Genomic DNA, 17,340 nt, shown 5'->3' on the forward strand with positions numbered 1-17,340 from the left:
AAGAGATTTCCAATCATGGATCATCACCCAAATCATGGAACATTATGTGCTTTCCTCCTCTATTTTTCTACCCTGCGTGATTACGTAATCTTCTCTCAGCATCAAGGTGACTCAACTCAACCAAGCGTGAAGGGACAAGCAAGGAACTGGTGTTGCTCTAAGAGAAAGCGAAGAGACCTTGAAGAAATGTGAAACATTCAGGCACTTTGCTCTCAAACTTATTTGGAATTGAAGCAAGCGTCACCCAGTTATGGTTATGGGACTTTTCAGCAGGGGGTGCCACCTGCCTAGAAATTCACCAAGCCAACCCTGTGCCACCACTCCTGAAACGCTCCTGTGTGCAACAAACTGAGCAATTTTACCAGCTGCAAAATACCTCATGCAGAATGGCAGATGTCAAGAAAAACAAAAGAATTGAATGTGGTGTAATAACAAAATCTTGGGAACTTTCCCCGTGGCCAATTTATGCTATACATCATTTAGATGTTGTTATTGATAATAATGTCTTTCTTAACAGAAAGCATCTCTCTTTGAACTTTATTGATTGCATGAGCTTCTCTGGGCAACAAGGTGACCCAACTCAACCAAGGATGAAGGACGTTAAACGACATGTTTTGCTTTGAAGAGGAGAGAAGGAACCCTGCAAAAATTTGGGCCTGGGACCATTTTTTCCCTGAAATATAATTTGTATGGGAGAAGGTGTGTCACCCATTTATGATCACAGGGTTTGATAGCCCTCCCGCTCCTAGAAATGCACCAAGCCAAACATCTGCCCCCATTCCTAAAACTCTTCTCTGTGCAACCGGCTGAGAAATTTCATCAGCTGCAAAATGCTTCAAGCAGGTGCCAAGAAAGGAAAGACAATCAGATTGTATAAACCACTGATGACATCTCTGCCCAGTTGCTGGGTGGCGTGACCCTACAAAAAGATCTTGACTATGTATCAGAATGGTCAAACAAATGGTAACTTCAAATCTCAACAAATAAATGCTCTGTCTTACATATTGGCAAAAATATCAGAAAATAAATACAAGCTGAATAGTCAAGATCTTGTTGATGACCCAAGCTCTGTAAAGGACCTTGGAATACTCACCTCTAATGATCTAAGTGCTAGAGCCCACTGCAACTACATAGCCAAAAAGGCATTAAGAGTTGTTAACCTAATCCTACGTAGCTTTTTCTCTGGTAATATCACACTACTAACCAGAGCATACAAAACATTTGCTAGACCAATACCGAATACAGTTCATCAGTCTGGAACCCACATTACGTATCTGATATTAGCACAATTGAGAAAGTCCAGAAATATTTCACAAGAAGAGTTCTCCACTCCTCTACTCGTTGTAGAATACCTTATGCCACCAGACTTGAAATTCTAGAACTAGAAAACCTTGAATTACGCCGTCTTCGGTCTGATTTAAGCATGGTATATAAAATCATACATTGCAATGTCCTACCTGTCAATGAATACTTCAGCTTCAACCATAACAACACAAGAGCACACAATAGATACAAACTCAAAGTTAACCGCACCAAACTTGATTGCAGGAAATACGACTTCAACAATAGAGTGGTCAATGTCTGGAATACTCTACCCGACTCTGTAGTTTCTTCCCAAACCCCAAAACTTTAACCTTAGACTGTCTACTATTGACCTCACCCCTTTCCTAAGAGGTCTGTAGGGGCGTGCATAAGCGCACCAACGTGCCTACCGTCCCTGTCCTATTGTTTCTCTTCTTCTTCTTTTATTTTTCTTATATGTACCCATTTCATGTATTCACAACTATGTATACACTTATACTTATTATCTTGTAAACAATTGGCAAATCAAATAAATAAATAAATAAAATAAAATAAAAATAGTCAGCCTCCTTCACCACAGGGAGGGGGCTTTTTCACCTTCCTCAGGCTCTGGAGGATTTTCTGGAGCCTCTGGGAGGGAAAAAAGAGCCTCTGAACCAGCCATAACATTAGTTATGGGTTCTCCTGAACCTGGACGGACCCATAGCATCCCAACCCTGTAGCCTGTAGCATCCCAACCCTGTAGCATCCCAACCACTAAGTAGACTTTTTCCAAGATTATGTATCTTCACGCTGGTTTTTCTGCTTTTGCAATGGTTGACCCACTGCCACTGTAAGCAGTTGGTGGTGGTTGTCCTCTTCTCCTCTTTCCTTCCACCTTTCCTAGCATTATTGACATCTCCAGACAGTTAGGTGATCTTAGCATAATGTTGATTTGGGGATGATTGACGTTCAGTGCAAAAAAAAAAAAAAGTGTGAAAATAGGATTCTTAGGGTAAAACTTTATGTTATTTTTCAAGAGACCTTTCTGTATTATTGTGGTTGAGGTGAACTGCTTTAGCATAGGTGCTTCCAAAGAGCTAAGTGGGAATTGTGCAAGCATATAACATAGAATGATTGTGTGCACATAAAACAATAGAATTATAGGGCTAGAAGAGACCTTGGAGGGCCTCTAGTTCAACCCCGGCTCAAGGCAGGAGTCCTTATACCTTACACCATTCCAGATAAAGTCTCTTCTTGAAAACCTCCAGTGATGGAACATCCACAGCTCTGGAGGCATTGATTAATTGTTCTCATTGTCAAAAAAATTCTTCCTTAGTTCTAGGTTGAATTCCCTTCTGATGAACTTGTACTCATTGCTCCTTGCCCTTACCTCAAGTGCTTTGGAAAATAAGTCAGTCCCTTCTTCTCTATGAGAGTCCCACAGGTAATGAAAGACAATTACTCTATCCCCCTAATCGTTCTCTTCAATATACTAAACATACAGAGTCAGCCTATTGCCCCCCAAAATCTGGGTCCTCATTTTACCCACCTCAGAAGGATGGAAGAATGAGTCTACCTTGAGCCAGTCAGTATTGGACTTCTCGCATTCTAACCACTGTGCCACCATTGGAATGGAATGGAATGGAATGGAATGGAATGGAATAGAATAGAATAGAATAGAATAGAATAGAATAGAATAGAATAGAATAGAATAGAATAGAATAGAATAGTAGAGTAGAGTAGAGTAGAGTAGAGTAGAGTAGAGTAGAGTAGAGTAGAGTAGAGTAGAGCAGAAGATAGAACCACTTGGAGAGGGCTGGAAAGCACTGTGAAGCAGTATATAAGTCTTATACCACTTCACAGTGCTTTCCAGCCCTCTCCAAGCAGTTTACAGAGTCAGCCTCTTGCCCCCAACAATCTGGGTCCTCATTTTACCGATCTTGAAAGGATGGAAGGTTGAGTCTACCTTGAGCCCATCAGGATTGAACTCCTGGCTGTGGGCAGAGTAAGCCTGCAATAACCACTGCGCCACCATGGCTCTTCTACTACTACACCAACTACTTCAAAGCCAAAGTTTTGCATCGGGGGGGTTGGCCACAAGACTTGTGACATATAAAAGGCAAGGCACAAGAGTTGAAGCAGATGACTTTTTTGCCCACAGAAGGAAAGTGCATCAGATTTCTCATCATGTTCTGGGCTTCCTTCCTTCTCTCATTGCTGGTGAACTCCTCAGGTGCTGTAAAAGAAGAGGCAGAGTTGCTTAGATGTGTCATCAAGTGAAACATGTTCTTTTGCACAAGACATTATTCATTTCTTTGTTTGTTTCTTTGCACAGGGTCCTTTGCCCAGTATGTCCTGACCCAGCCATCATCCGTGTCTGTCCCCCTGGAACAGAATGAAAGGATCACTTGTTCAGCAAACAACATTGCAAGAAAGAGTGTTCACTGGTACCAGCAGAAGCCTGGAGATCCTCCTGTTCTGATTATGTATAATGATAACGAGAGGCCCACAGGGATCTCAGACCGATTTTCCGGCACCAACTCCGGTAACACAGCCACCTTAAGCATCTCCAGAGCCCAAGCACAGGATGAGGCAGTATATTACTGCCAGGTGTTTGACAATGATCAGTGCACAGTGATACAAATTAAGGGGGAAGTGCAGCAAAAACCTGTTTCTGAGGCATTCAACCTTCTGGGCTGGCTTGGAGAAGCTCAACCGTCCCCAACAAGGAAGATCTCCCTGTTCCAAGGGCGGGGGGAGGAATGCCAAGCCAAGAATCTCTCGGGGGTGAGATCTACATTATAGATTCCTGAGGACTTATTTTATTTATTTATTTATTTGATTTGCCAATTTTTTACAAGATAATAAGTATAAGTGTATACATAGTTGTGAATACATGAAATGAGTACATATAAGAAAAATAAAAGAAGAATAAGAGAAACAATAGGACAGGGACGGTAGGCACGTTGGTGCGCTTATGCACGCCCCCTACAGACCTCTTAGGAAAGGGGTGAGGTCAACAGTAGACAGTCTAAGGTTAAAGGTTTTTGGGGTTTGGGGAAGAAACCACAGAGTCGGGTAGAGTATTCCAGACATTGACCACTCTCTTGCTGAAGTCGTATTTCCTGCAATCAAGTTTGGTGCGGTTTACTTTGAGTTTGTATCTATTGTGTGCTCTTGTGTTGTTATGGTTGAAGCTGAAGTATTCGTTGACAGGTAGGACATTGCAATGTATGATTTTATATACCATGCTTAGATCAGACCGAAGACGGCGTAATTCAAGGTTTTCTAGTTCTAGAATTTCAAGTCTGGTGGCATAAGGTATTCTGCAACGAGTAGAGGAGTGGAGACTTCTGGTGGTGATGTCATGGTTGTTGAGTTTTCCTGCTTGGAGGCTCATTAAAGAGCAGTGTTAATCCTGGAAGGACTGACAAGATAGAGGGGAAGCTTCAGAGATGATGAGAAGAAGAACCATCTCCAGATAAGAAGAAACCCCTTGATGCCATCAGGAAGGAAATCGGCCATTATGGCGGATCTGGAGCCGTGATGGCCAGATATGGATCAGGAAGACAGAATAGGAAGCACAGTGATGGTATCAGTGAGAAACTTCACATTCCACAATTAAATTTTGAAGAAAGACTTTTTTATATATATATTATGGATTCCCGACCTCCAAGACCTGTCCTCTTCCCGTGATTCTCCCCACTCCCTTTTCACACTTTCACAGATGCAACCAGACATTTCTTGACATGGGAATCATCTTGAGGAATGCAGGAGGACTTTCCTACTTTTGAATTGCTGTCTCGTGGCAATTATGCACCTTAGACAGGAAAATATTCCTTTCCATGCATCCTGCTTCCCATTTGGGTCCATCTCATTGCTCTAGAAGTTCTACATGTCTGCAACATGTCTCGGGTGATGGAGCAGAACCACAAAGCAGTGTATCACCTTAACTTCCTCCTGCCCAGTTTTGCTTCTTCTTGCTCTGCTTGGTTACCCGCCTGTTGCAACTGAAGAGAACACCTGAAATTGTTTTTCTGGTTGCATGTCTGCAAGCACACCATGTTGCCTATAGATTGGGGGAGGAGGTGTTAAATCTCCCTGGGGAACACCCTATTCAGAAAGATGCCACACAGAGAGAGATACTTTCTTATATGCTATCTCATTCAGCAACTTGTCCGAATAATTCCGTTGCTGAATTGTCTATTGCAAAACTTTGTCAGGATGTTTTGTTTGACAGGGGGACGGCAACAATTGAATGTATATAAATGGTGACATCCTCCACCCCAAACTACTGGAGATTTATTCCGGGTGGGATAAGAACTTAGAAAACTTTACCACTATTTTGAGAAAGTTTTGTCTGAATTTTGCAAATCAATTGTCCAAGAAACAAGACTGGGAGAAAAGGCTGTTTATAGATCTCAATAGATCTTGAGAAATATCCTCTCCTATCCCTCTATACAAGGACAGAAAGAGATCCATGGAGACCAAAAGCCATGGTGATGCAATGGTTAGAATGTAGTATTGCAGGCTAATTCTGCTGACTGCCAGCAGTTCGAATCTCACCAGGCTCAAGGCTGACTCAGCCTTCCATCCTTCCAAGGTGGGTAAAATGAGGACCCAGATTGTTGGGGGCAAGAGGTTGACTCTGTAAAATGTCTTAGAGAGGACTGTAAAGCACTGTGAAGCGGTATATAAGTCTAAGGACTATTGCTATCTTCCTTCCTTCCTTTCTTCCTGTTAGAATGCAGTATTGCTGGCTAATTCTGGCCATTGCCAGCAGTCCCAATCCTGACCTGCTCAAGGTTGACCCAGCCTTCCATCCTTCCCAGGTTGCTAAAATGATGAACCAGATTGTTGGGGGCAAGAGGTTGACACTGTAAACCGCTTAGAGAGGATTGTAAAGCACAGTGAAGCGGTATATAAGTCTAACATCTATTACTTCCTTCCTTCCTTCCTTCCTTCCTTCCTTCCTTCCTTCCTTTCTTCCTTCCTTCCTTCCTTCCTTCCTTCCTTCCTTCCTTCCTTCCTTCCTTCCTTCCTTCCTTCCTGTTAGAATGCAGTATTACAAAGCTTATGTCACACTGTTGCAAATTAGTTGTTCAAGTAACAGGATCGGCCCAAAGGCTGTTTGTTGACATCAATGAATCTTGAGAAAGGTCTTCTCCTCAACGTGTCTATGAGACCTTTGGGGACCTCGGACCGACAGTCTGAAACCAGCTCCTGCCACAAGGCCACCCACAGGTACCTCTAGGGCCAAAGAGAGACAAACCAAACAAGAGGTTAAAAAGAAACGGGAGATCATGTCTTTCCTTCAAGTGATATCCTTTTTATACAAAAACTGCTAACAAGATGCAAGTTCAATTTGCATATAAGGGGGGAGGACTCAGATTCTTGGGGGTTTTAAGAGACGATAGCAGTCTTTCAATTGGAGTTTCCCTCAAAAAGCTCAGTTCTCCATCATGGCCTGGTCTCTGCTCTTGGCCTTCTTCTTCTTATGGTGCACAGGTAATTTAGGAAGAATCCCTACCTCTGGATTTACCACTGCCAGCATTCAAGGCTTGGCAAGCCCCAAGTTCAAGCTTTAACTGTGGTTTGATCCTGATATCAAAGCCACTCCATTCACGGCTTTCCCAGCAATTGAAATTCAGAGATATCTGGCTTTCCATCAGAGCAGCTCTTCAAAAGATACTCCAAGATAGGAAGTTTACCTTCATTCTCTTCCTTTTTTCCATTTTCAGGAGCCAACTCACAGTACACCTTGACTCAACCTCCAGCACAATCGTTTCCCCCGGGACAGCCGGCAAAGATCCCATGTACCATGAGCCGAGACAGTCAAGTGGGCAGCTATAACATACATTGGTACCAACAGAAGACTGGAGAGAGCCCCAAATACCTTCTCTATGATACTGGCAGTAACGGCCGGTTCACGGGGTCCAAGGACACCTCTGCCAATGCAGCCTATTTAACCGTTACAAACCTCCAGGCTGAGGATGAAGCTGATTATTATTGTGGTAGTTATTATAGCAGTGGCAGCACCTACAGGTATCCACAGTGATACACTCACTTGCAGAAGTGAAACAAAAACCTCCCTTTGTGCTTACTTGCAAACTCTTCCTTCTTCCCCTGAAGAGGTTTGACCATGTGGAGGAGCTCTCTCTGCATCGCTAGAATATTTTAAGAAGAGAGACAACATCAAATTAAGACTGATTACGTGAACTTAACACTGGTTGAAAACATTGTGGACATATCTAGCCAGGCAAGGTGGTGAATTTGTGCCAGACGGATCTCAGTTGGGATTTTGTCAAAATCCTAAATTCTGTTGGATTGTGGACTTTTTCTTCCACCAATTTCTTTGCTGAAGAGACAATTTACAGACACAAGTGATATACATCTTGTACTAAATATGACAAAATGGAATCTTCCATCAAAAATGAGTCATGCAGTCAACTAAGGTTGAACACTAACCTTGTGAGAGGAAACACAGGCAGTAGATTGACATATAACACAAAGAAAGATTTTTGTATAAATTTCTGAGCTAAAGTTCACTTGGGGGCCTCGATCTGCACCTCTGTCCCAAGCATGAGGCTCTCTATTTCTGCAGAAATAATCAGCTGGAATCAACGTTCTCATCCCAAGTGTGATACATAAAGAATTCCTGAGGATTTCTTCCTGGAGGGTTAAACGGTTACTGGAGGTAACTGGTGCTTTAGAATTATTTTTGCCTAAATTTTGCAAACCAGTTGTTCAAGTAACAAGACTGGGAGAGAGTCTCTTCCCTGATATCAGCAGATATTCAGAAAGGTCCATCATCTATGAGAACAGAAAGAGGCCCACGGGGATCTTAGACCAAACCAGAGACTGTAACATGGTATTTCTAGGTCCCAAGTGAGATGAATGAAACAAGAGGTTAATATCAAGCAGGGACCCATCTCTTTCCTTCCAGTGCAATTATCCCAACCCTTCTTATCCCAACCCAGCTAATGAGATGCAAGCCGAATTTGCATAAAGGGGAGGGCTCAGATTCTTGGGAGTTTAAAAGAAACATGGCTCTCTCCCAATCGGAGTTTCTGAAAACGCTCAGCTCTCCATCATGGCCTGGTCTCTGCTCTTAGCTTTCTTCTTCTTAGGGTGCACAGGTAATTTAGGAAGAATCCCTACCTCTGGATTTACCCCTGCCAGCATTCAAGGCTTGGCAAGCACCAAGTTCAAGCTTTAACTGTGGTTTGATCCTGATTCACGGCTTTCCCAGCAATTGAAATTCAGAGATATCTGGCTTTCCATCAGAGCAGCTCTTCAAAAGATACTCCAAGAGTGGATCGATAGGAAGTTTACCCTCATTCTCTTCCTTTTTTATATTTTCAGGAGCCAACTCACAGTACACCTTGACTCAACCTCCAGCACAATCGTTTCCACTGGGACAACCGGCAAAGATCCCATGTACCATGAGCCGAGACAGCCAAGTGGGCAGCTATACCATATATTGGTACCAACAGAAGACTGGAGAGAGCCCCAAATACCTTCTCTATAATACTGGCAGCAACGGCCGGTTCACGGGGTCCAAGGACACTTCTGCCAATGCAGCCTATTTAACCGTTACAAACCTCCAGGCTGAGGATGAGGCTGATTATTATTGTGGTGGTGCTTATGGCAGTGGCAGCAACTGGAGGTATCCACAGTGATACACTCCCTTGCAGAAGTGAGACAAAAACCTCCCCTTGTGCTTACTTGCAAACACTTCCTTCTTCCCCTGAAGAGGTTTGACCATGTGGAGGAGCTCTCTCTACATGGTTAAAATATGTTAAGAAGAGAGACAACCTCAGATTAAAACTGATTTCCTGAATTTAACACTGGTTGACATGATTGTGGATATACAGAGCCACGCAAAGTGCTGAATTTGTGCAACACAGATCTCAGTTGGGAAAGTGATTTTCCAGAAAATCCTCAATCCTCAAATCTGTTTCCTCATCTGGGCAAACCCAAAAGGCTGACAATACATAAACTAAATAAATTATATACTTTTTATTGGAAAGGAGGTTTGATTTCTTCACAGAAGAATGACTAATCAAATTAGAGGAATGCCCGTAAACCACCAAAAATACCTCCAGTTTAGAAACCAGATCCGATGTAGACAACATGGTCAACTCGGAGTTTTAAATACCAGTTGGTACCAAACCCTAAATCTGGGCTTGTTTCCTTGTTTGGTTACCTTTATGGTTTATATTTCAATTTCATGAGATGCTTGATCTGCGGGACAAGACCACTGAGCACTTTTTCTGACCCACCATTCAAAAGCAGAAATAGAGGCAAATTTGGCATTAAGAAATAGCACCCAAGATTCAAGGGTACTTAGCAAGGTGCAAATACAGTTGTGTACGTGCAAGTTGTCTATTGCAAAACTTGGCAGGTTTTCTTGTTTAACTGGGGATGTCAACAATTGCATATGCATCAATTGTTAAAAACCCGACCCCAAATTACTGGGGATTTATTCCTGGAGGGATAAGAATTGCTAACCATTATCAGTGTTAGAACAAAGCTTATGTCTGACTTTTGCAAATGAGTTGTTCAAGTAACAGGATTGGTCCAAAGGCGGTTTGTTGACATCAATGGATCTTGAGAAAGGTCTTCTCCTCAACTTGTCTATGAGATCTTTGGGGACCTCGGACCGACAGTCAAACCAGCTCCTGCCACAAGGCCACCCACAGGTACCTCTAGGGCCAAAGAGAGACAAACCAAACAAGAGGTTAAAAAGAAACGGGAAATCATGCCTTTCTTTCAAGTGATATCCTTTTTTTATTCAAAAACTGCTAACAAGATGCAAGTGAATTTGCATATAAGGGGGGAGGACTCAGATTCTTGGGGGTTTTAAGGGACTACAGCAGTCTTTCAATTGGAGTTGCCCCCAAAAAGCTCAATTCTGCATCATGGCCTGGTCTCTGCTCTTGGCCTTCTTCTTCTTATGGTGCACAGGTAATTTAGGAAGAATCCCTACCTCTGAATTTACCCCTGCCAGCATTCAAGGCTTGGAAAGCACCAAGTTCAAGCTATAACAGTGGTTTGATCCTGATAGCAAAGCCACCTTCTTGCATGCCTTCCAACCCAGTGGAAATTCATTGATGTCTGGATTTCCATCAGAGCAGCTCTCCAAAAGACACACCAAGAGGGTATCTATAGGATGTCTCTCTTCATTCTCTTCCTTTTTTATTTTCAGGAGCCAACTCACAGTACACCTTGACTCAACCTGCGGCACAATCGTTTCCACTGGGAAAACCGGCAAAGATCCCATGTACCATGAGCCGAGACAGCCAAGTGGGCAGCTATTACATGTCTTGGTACCAACAGAAGGCTGGAGAGAGCCCCAAATTTCTTCTCTATGATGACAACACAAATGGACGGTTCTCAGGGACCATAGACAGCTCTGCCAATGCAGCCTATTTAACCATTACAAACCTCCAGGCTGAGGATGAGGCTGATTACTATTGTGGTAGTTATTATAGCAGTGGCAGCACCTTCAGGTATCCACAGTGATACACTCACTTGCAGAAGTAAGACAAAAACCTCCCCTTGTGCTCACTTGCAAACACTTCCTTCTTCCCCTGAAAAGATTTGATCATGCGGAGCAGCTCTTGCAACATCATTAAAATATTTTAAGAGGGGTAACGTCAAATTAAGGCTGATTTCCTGAACTGGTTGAAAACATTGTGGACATATCAAGCCAGGCAAGGTGCTGAATTTGTGCCAGACGGATCTCAGTTGGGGTTTTGTCAAAATCCTAAATTCTGTGCGATTGTGGACATTTTATTCCCCCAATTTCTTTGCTGAAGGGACGATTTACAGACACAAGTGATATATATCTTGTACTAAATATGACAAAATGGAATCTTCCATCAAAAATGAGTCATGCAGTCAACTAAGGGTGAACACTAACCTTGTGAGAGGAAACACAGGCAGTAGATTGACATATAACACAAAGAAAGATTTTTGTATAAATTTCTGAGCTAAATTTCATTTGGGGGCCTCGATCTGCACCTCTGTCCCAAGCGTGAGGCTCTCTATTTCTGCAGAAATAATCAGCTGGAATCAACGTTCTCATCCCAAGTGTGATACATAAAGAATTCCTGAGGATTTCTTCCTGGAGGGTTAAACGGTTACTGGAGGTAACTGGTGCTTTAGAATTATTTTTGCCTAAATTTTGCAAACCAGTTGTTCAAGTAACAAGACTGGGAGAGAGTCTCTTCCCTGATATCAGCAGATATTCAGAAAGGTCCATCATCTATGAGAACAGAAAGAGGCCCACGGGGATCTTAGACCAAACCAGAGACTGTAACATGGTATTTCTAGGTTCCAAGTGAGATGAATGAAACAAGAGGTTAATAACAAGCAGGGATCCATCTCTTTCCTTCCAGTGCAATTATCCCAACCCTTCTTATCCAAACCCAGATATCCTGGAGGGATAAGAATTGCTAACCATTATCAGTGTTAGAACAAAGCTTATGTCTGACTTTTGCAAATGAGTTGTTCAAGTAACAGGATTGGTACAAAGGTGGTTTGTTGACATCAATGGATCTTGAGAAAGGTCTTCACCTCAACTTGTCTATGAGATCTTTGGGGACCTCGGACCGACAGTCAAACCAGCTCCTGCCACAAGGCCACCCACAGGTACCTCTAGGGCCAAAGAGAGACAAACCAAACAAGAGGTTAAAAAGAAACAGGAAATCATGCCTTTCTTTCAAGTGATATCCTTTTTTTATTCAAAAATTGCTAACAAGATGCAAGTGAATTTGCATATAAGGGGGGAGGACTCAGATTCTTGGGGGTTTTAAGGGACTACAGCAGTCTTTCAATTGGAGTTTCCCCCAAAAAGCTCAGTTCTCCATCATGGCCTGGTCTCTGCTCTTGGCCTTCTTCTTCTTATGGTGCACAGGTAATTTAGGAAGAATCCCTAGCTCTGAATTTATCTCTGCCAGCATTCAAGGCTTGGAAAGCACCAAGTTCAAGATATAACAGTGGTTTGATCCTGATAGCAAAGCCACCTTCTTGCATGCCTTCCAACCCAGTGGAAATTCATTGATGTCTGGATTTCCATCAGAACAGCTCTCCAAAAGACACACCAAGAGGGTATCTATAGGATGTCTCTCTTCATTCTCTTCCTTTTTTATTTTCAGGAGCCAACTCACAGTATACCTTGACTCAACCTGCGGCACAATCGTTTCCACTGGGAAAACCGGCAAAGATCCCATGTACCATGAGCCGAGACAGCCAAGTGGGCAGCTATTACATGTCTTGGTACCAACAGAAGGCTGGAGAGAGCCCCAAATACCTTCTCTATGATAACAACAACAGCGGCAGGTTCTCAGGGATCATAGACAGCTCTGCCAATGCAGCCTATTTAACCATTACAAACCTCCAGGCTGAGGATGAGGCTGATTACTATTGTGGTGGTGATTACGGCAGTGGCAGCACCTACAGGTATCCACAGTGATACACTCCCTTGCAGAAGTGAGACAAAAACCTCCCCTTGTGCTCACTTGCAAACACTTCCTTGTTCCCCTGAAGAGGTTTGACCATGCGGAGCAGCTCTTGCAACATCATTAAAATATTTTAAGAGGGGCAATGTCAAATTAAGGCTCATTTCCTGAACTGGTTGAAAACATAGTGAACATATCTAGCCAGGGAAGATGCTGAATTTGTGCCAGACAGATCTCAGTTGGGATTTTGTCAAAATCCTAAATTCTGTGCGATTGTGGACATTTTATTCCACCAATTTCTTTGCTGAAGAGATGATTTACAGACACAACTGATATATATCTTGCACTAAATATGACAAAATGGAATCTTCCATCAAAAATGAGTCATGCAGTCAACTAAGGGTGAACACTAACCTTGTGAGAGGAAACACAGGCAGTAGATAGACATATAACACAAAGAAAGATTTTTGTATAAATTTCTGAGCTAAATTTTACTTGGGGGCCTTGATCTGCACCTCTGTCCCAAGTGTGAGGCTCTCTATTTCTGCAGAAATAATCAGCTGGAATCAACGTTCTCATCCCAAGTGTGATACACAAAGAATTCCTGAGGATTTCTTCCTGGAGGGTTAAACGGTTACAGGAGGTAACGGGTGCTTTAGAATTATTTTTGCCTAAATTTTGCAAACCAGTTGTTCAAGTAACAAGACTGGGAGAGAGTCTGTTCCCTGATATCAGCAGATATTCAGAAAGGTCCATCATCTATGAGAACAGAAAGAGGCCCACGGGGATCTTAGACCAAACCAGAGACTGTAACATGGTATTTCTAGGTCCCAAGTGAGATGAATGAAACAAGAGGTTAATAACAAGCAGGGACCCATCTCTTTCCTTCCAGTGCAATTATCCCAACCCTTCTTATCCCAACCCAGCTAATGAGATGCAAGCTGAATTTGCATAAAGGGGAGGGCTCAGATTCTTGGGAGTTTAAAAGAAACATGGCCCTCTCCCAATGGGAGTTTCTGAAAAAGCTCAGCTCTCCATCATGGCCTGGTCTCTGCTCTTAGCTTTCTTCTTCTTAGGGTGCACAGGTAATTTAGGAAGAATCCCTACCTCTGGATTTACCACTGCCAGCATTCAAGGCTTGGCAAGCACCAAGTTCAAGCTTTAACTGTGGTTTGATCCTGATATCAAAGCCACTCCATTCACGGCTTTCCCAGCAATTGAAATTCAGAGATATCTGGCTTTCAATCAGAGCAGCTCTTCAAAAGATACTCCAAGAGTGGATCGATAGGAAGTTTACCCTCATTCTCTTCCTTTTTTCTATTTTCAGGAGCCAACTCACAGTACACCTTGACTCAACCTCCAGCACAATCGTTTCCACTGGGACAACCGGCAAAGATCTCATGTACCATGAGCCGAGACAGCCAAGTGGGCAGCTATAACATAAATTGGTACCAACAGAAGACTGGAGAGAGACCCAAATACCTTCTCTATGATACTGGCAGCAACGGCCGGTTCACGGGGTCCAAGGACTCCTCTGCCAATGCAGCCTATTTAACCATTACAAACCTCCAGGCTGAGGATGAGGCTGATTATTATTGTGCTGGTGCTTATGGCAGTGGCAGCAACTGGAGGTATCCACAGTGATACACTCCCTTGCAGAAGTGAGACAAAAACCTCCCCTTGTGCTTACTTGCAAACACTTCCTTCTTCCCCTGAAGAGGTTTGACCATGTGGAGGAGCTCTCTCTACATGGTTAAAATATGTTAAGAAGAGAGACAACCTCAGATTAAAACTGATTTCCTGAATTTAACACTGGTTGACATGATTGTCGATATACAGAGCCACGCAAAGTGCTGAATTTGTGCAACACTGATCTCAGTTTGGAAAGTGATTTTCCAGAAAATCCTCAATCCTCAAATCTGTTTCCTCATCTGGGCAAACTCAAAAGGCTGACAATACATAAACTAAATAAATTATATACTTTTTATTGGAAAGGAGGTTTGATTTCTTCACAGAAGAATGACTAATCAAATTAGAGGAATGCCCTTAAACCACCAAAAATACCTCCAGTTTAGAACCTAGATCCGATGTAGACATCATGTTCAACTTGGAGTTTTAAATACCAGTTGGTACCAAACCCTAAATGTGGGCTTGTTTCCTTGTTTGGTTACCTTTATGGTTTATATTTCAATTTCATGAGATGCTTGATCTGCGGGACAAGACCACTGAGCACCTTTTCTGACCCACCATTCAAAAGCAGAAATAGAGGCAAATTTGGCATTAAGAAATAGCACCCAAGATTCAAGGGTACTTAGCAAGGTACAAATACAGTTGTGTACGTGCAAGTTGTCTATTGCAAAACTTGGCAGGTTTTCTTGTTTAACTGGGGATGTCAACAATTGCATATGCATCAATTGTTAAAAACTCGACCCCAAATTACTGGGGATTTATTCCTGGAGGGATAAGAATTGCTAACCATTATCAGTGCTAGAACAAAGCTTATGTCTGACTTTTGCAGATGAGTTGTTCAAGTAATAGGATTGGTCCAAAGGCGGTTTGTTGACATCAATGGATCTTGAGAAAGGTCTTCTCCTCAACTTGTCTATGAGACCTTTGGGGACCTCGGACCGACAGTCTGAAACCAGCTCCTGCCACAAGGCCACCCACAGGTACCTCTAGGACCAAAGAGAGACAAACCAAACAAGAGGTTAAAAAGAAACGGGAAGTCATGTCTTTCTTTCAAGTGATATCCTTTTTATACAAAAACTGCTAACAAGATGCAAGCTGAATTTGCATAAAGTGGGGAGGACTCAGATTTTGGGGGGTTTTAAGGGACTATAGCAGTCTTTCAATTGGAGTTTCCCCCCAAAAGCTCAGTTCTGCATCATGGCCTGGTCTCTGTTCTTGGCCTTCTTCTTCTTGTGGTGCACAGGTAATTTAGGAAGAATCCCTAGCTCTGAATTTATCTCTGCCAGCATTCAAGGCTTGGCAAGCACCAAGTTCAAGATATAACAGTGGTTTGATCCTGATAGCAAAGCCACCTTCTTGCATGCCTTCCAACCCAGTGGAAATTCATTGATGTCTGGATTTCCATCAGAGCAGCTCTCCAAAAGACACACCAAGAGGGTATCTATAGGATGTCTCTCTTCATTCTCTTCCTTTTTTATTTTCAGGAGCCAATTCACAGTACACCTTGACTCAACCTGCAGCACAATCGTTTCCACTGGGAAAACCAGCAAAGATCTCATGTACCATGAGCCGAGACAGCCAAGTGGGCAGCTATTACATGTCTTGGTACCAACAGAAGACTGGAGAGAGCCCCAAATACCTTCTCTATGATGACAACACAAATGGACGGTTCTCAGGGACCATAGACAGCTCTGCCAATGCAGCCTATTTAACCATTACAAACCTCCAGGCTGAGGATGAGGCTGATTACTATTGTGGTGGTGATTATAGCAGTGGCAGCAGCTATCCACAGTGATACACTCCCTTGCAGAAGTGAGACAAAAACCTCCCCTTGTGCTCACTTGCAAACACTTCCTTCTTCCCCTGAAAAGATTTGACCATGCGGAGCAGCTCTTGCAACATCATTAAAATATTTTAAGAGGGGCAACGTCAAATTAAGGCTGATTTCCTGAACTGGTTGAAAACAATGTGGACATATCAAGCCAGGCAAGGTGCTGAATTTGTGCCAGACGGATCTCAGTTGGGATTTTGTCAAAATCCTAAATTCTGTGGGATTGTCGACTTTTTATTCCACCAATTTCTTTGCTGAAGAGACGATTTACAGACACAACTGATATATATCTTGCACTAAATATGACAAAATGGAATCTTCCATCAAAAATGAGTCATGCAGTCAACTAAGGGTGAACACTAACCTTGTGAGAGGAAACACAGGCAGTAGATTGAGATATAACACAAAGAAACGTTTTTGTATAAAATTCTGAGCTAAATTTTACTTGGGGGCCTCGATCTGCACCTCTGTCCCAAGCGTGAGGCTCTCTATTTCTGCAGAAATAATCAGCTGGAATCAACGTTCTCATCCCAAGTGTGATACACAAAGAATTCCTCAGGATTTCTTCCTGGAGGGTTAAACGGTTACAGGAGGTAACTGGTGCTTTAGAATTATTTTTGCCTAAATTTTGCAAACCAGTTGTTCAAGTAACAAGACTGGGAGAGAGTCTGTTCCCTGATATCAGCAGATATTCAGAAAGGTCCATCATCTATGAGAACAGAAAGAGGCCCACGGGGATCTTAGACCAAACCAGAGACTGTAACATGGTATTTCTAGGTCCCAGGTGAGATGAATGAAACAAGAGGTTAATAACAAGCAGGGACCCATCTCTTTCCTTCCAGTGCAATTATCCCAACCCTTCTTATCCCAACCCAGCTAATGAGATGCAAGGCGAATTTGCATAAAGGGGAGGGCTCAGATTCTTGGGAGTTTAAAAGAAACATGGCCCTCTCCCAATGGGAGTTTCTGAAAAAGCTCAGCTCTCCATCATGGCCTGGTCTCTGCTCTTAGCTTTCTTCTTCTTAGGGTGCACAGGTAATTTAGGAAGAATCCTCACCTCTAAATTTA

General features: G+C 42.8%; 2 protein-coding genes across 15 annotated transcripts in view; both read left to right on the forward strand.

The window, feature by feature from the left end:
• LOC113431270 (immunoglobulin lambda-1 light chain-like) overlaps positions 1–17,340 on the forward strand; it is a 118,966-nt gene that overhangs the window by 65,957 nt on the left and 35,669 nt on the right. For 3 of the 8 annotated variants that reach the window (XM_087942462.1, XM_087942457.1, XM_087942466.1), the window contains exon 1: positions 17,237–17,307. The exons of 3 other annotated variants lie outside the window; for them this stretch is intronic. In XM_087942462.1, the coding sequence (XP_087798588.1) occupies positions 17,262–17,307 (46 nt within the window). In that variant the 5' untranslated portion in view covers positions 17,237–17,261. Of the gene's footprint in view, positions 1–8,353; positions 8,424–8,649; positions 8,954–17,236; positions 17,308–17,340 lie in introns of those variants that run through there. 2 more of the 8 variants (XM_087942463.1, XM_087942458.1) reach the window with 1 other exon arrangement.
• Positions 1–17,340, forward strand: part of LOC148129608 (immunoglobulin lambda-1 light chain-like) — a 74,929-nt gene that overhangs the window by 15,227 nt on the left and 42,362 nt on the right. The window lies entirely within an intron of this gene.

Source organism: Notechis scutatus, chromosome 13 (assembly GCF_049901735.1).
Source record: "Notechis scutatus isolate UNSWTSFEM ecotype Mainland chromosome 13, rNotScu1.2, whole genome shotgun sequence".
In the NCBI taxonomy this organism is placed as follows: domain Eukaryota; kingdom Metazoa; phylum Chordata; class Lepidosauria; order Squamata; family Elapidae; genus Notechis; species Notechis scutatus.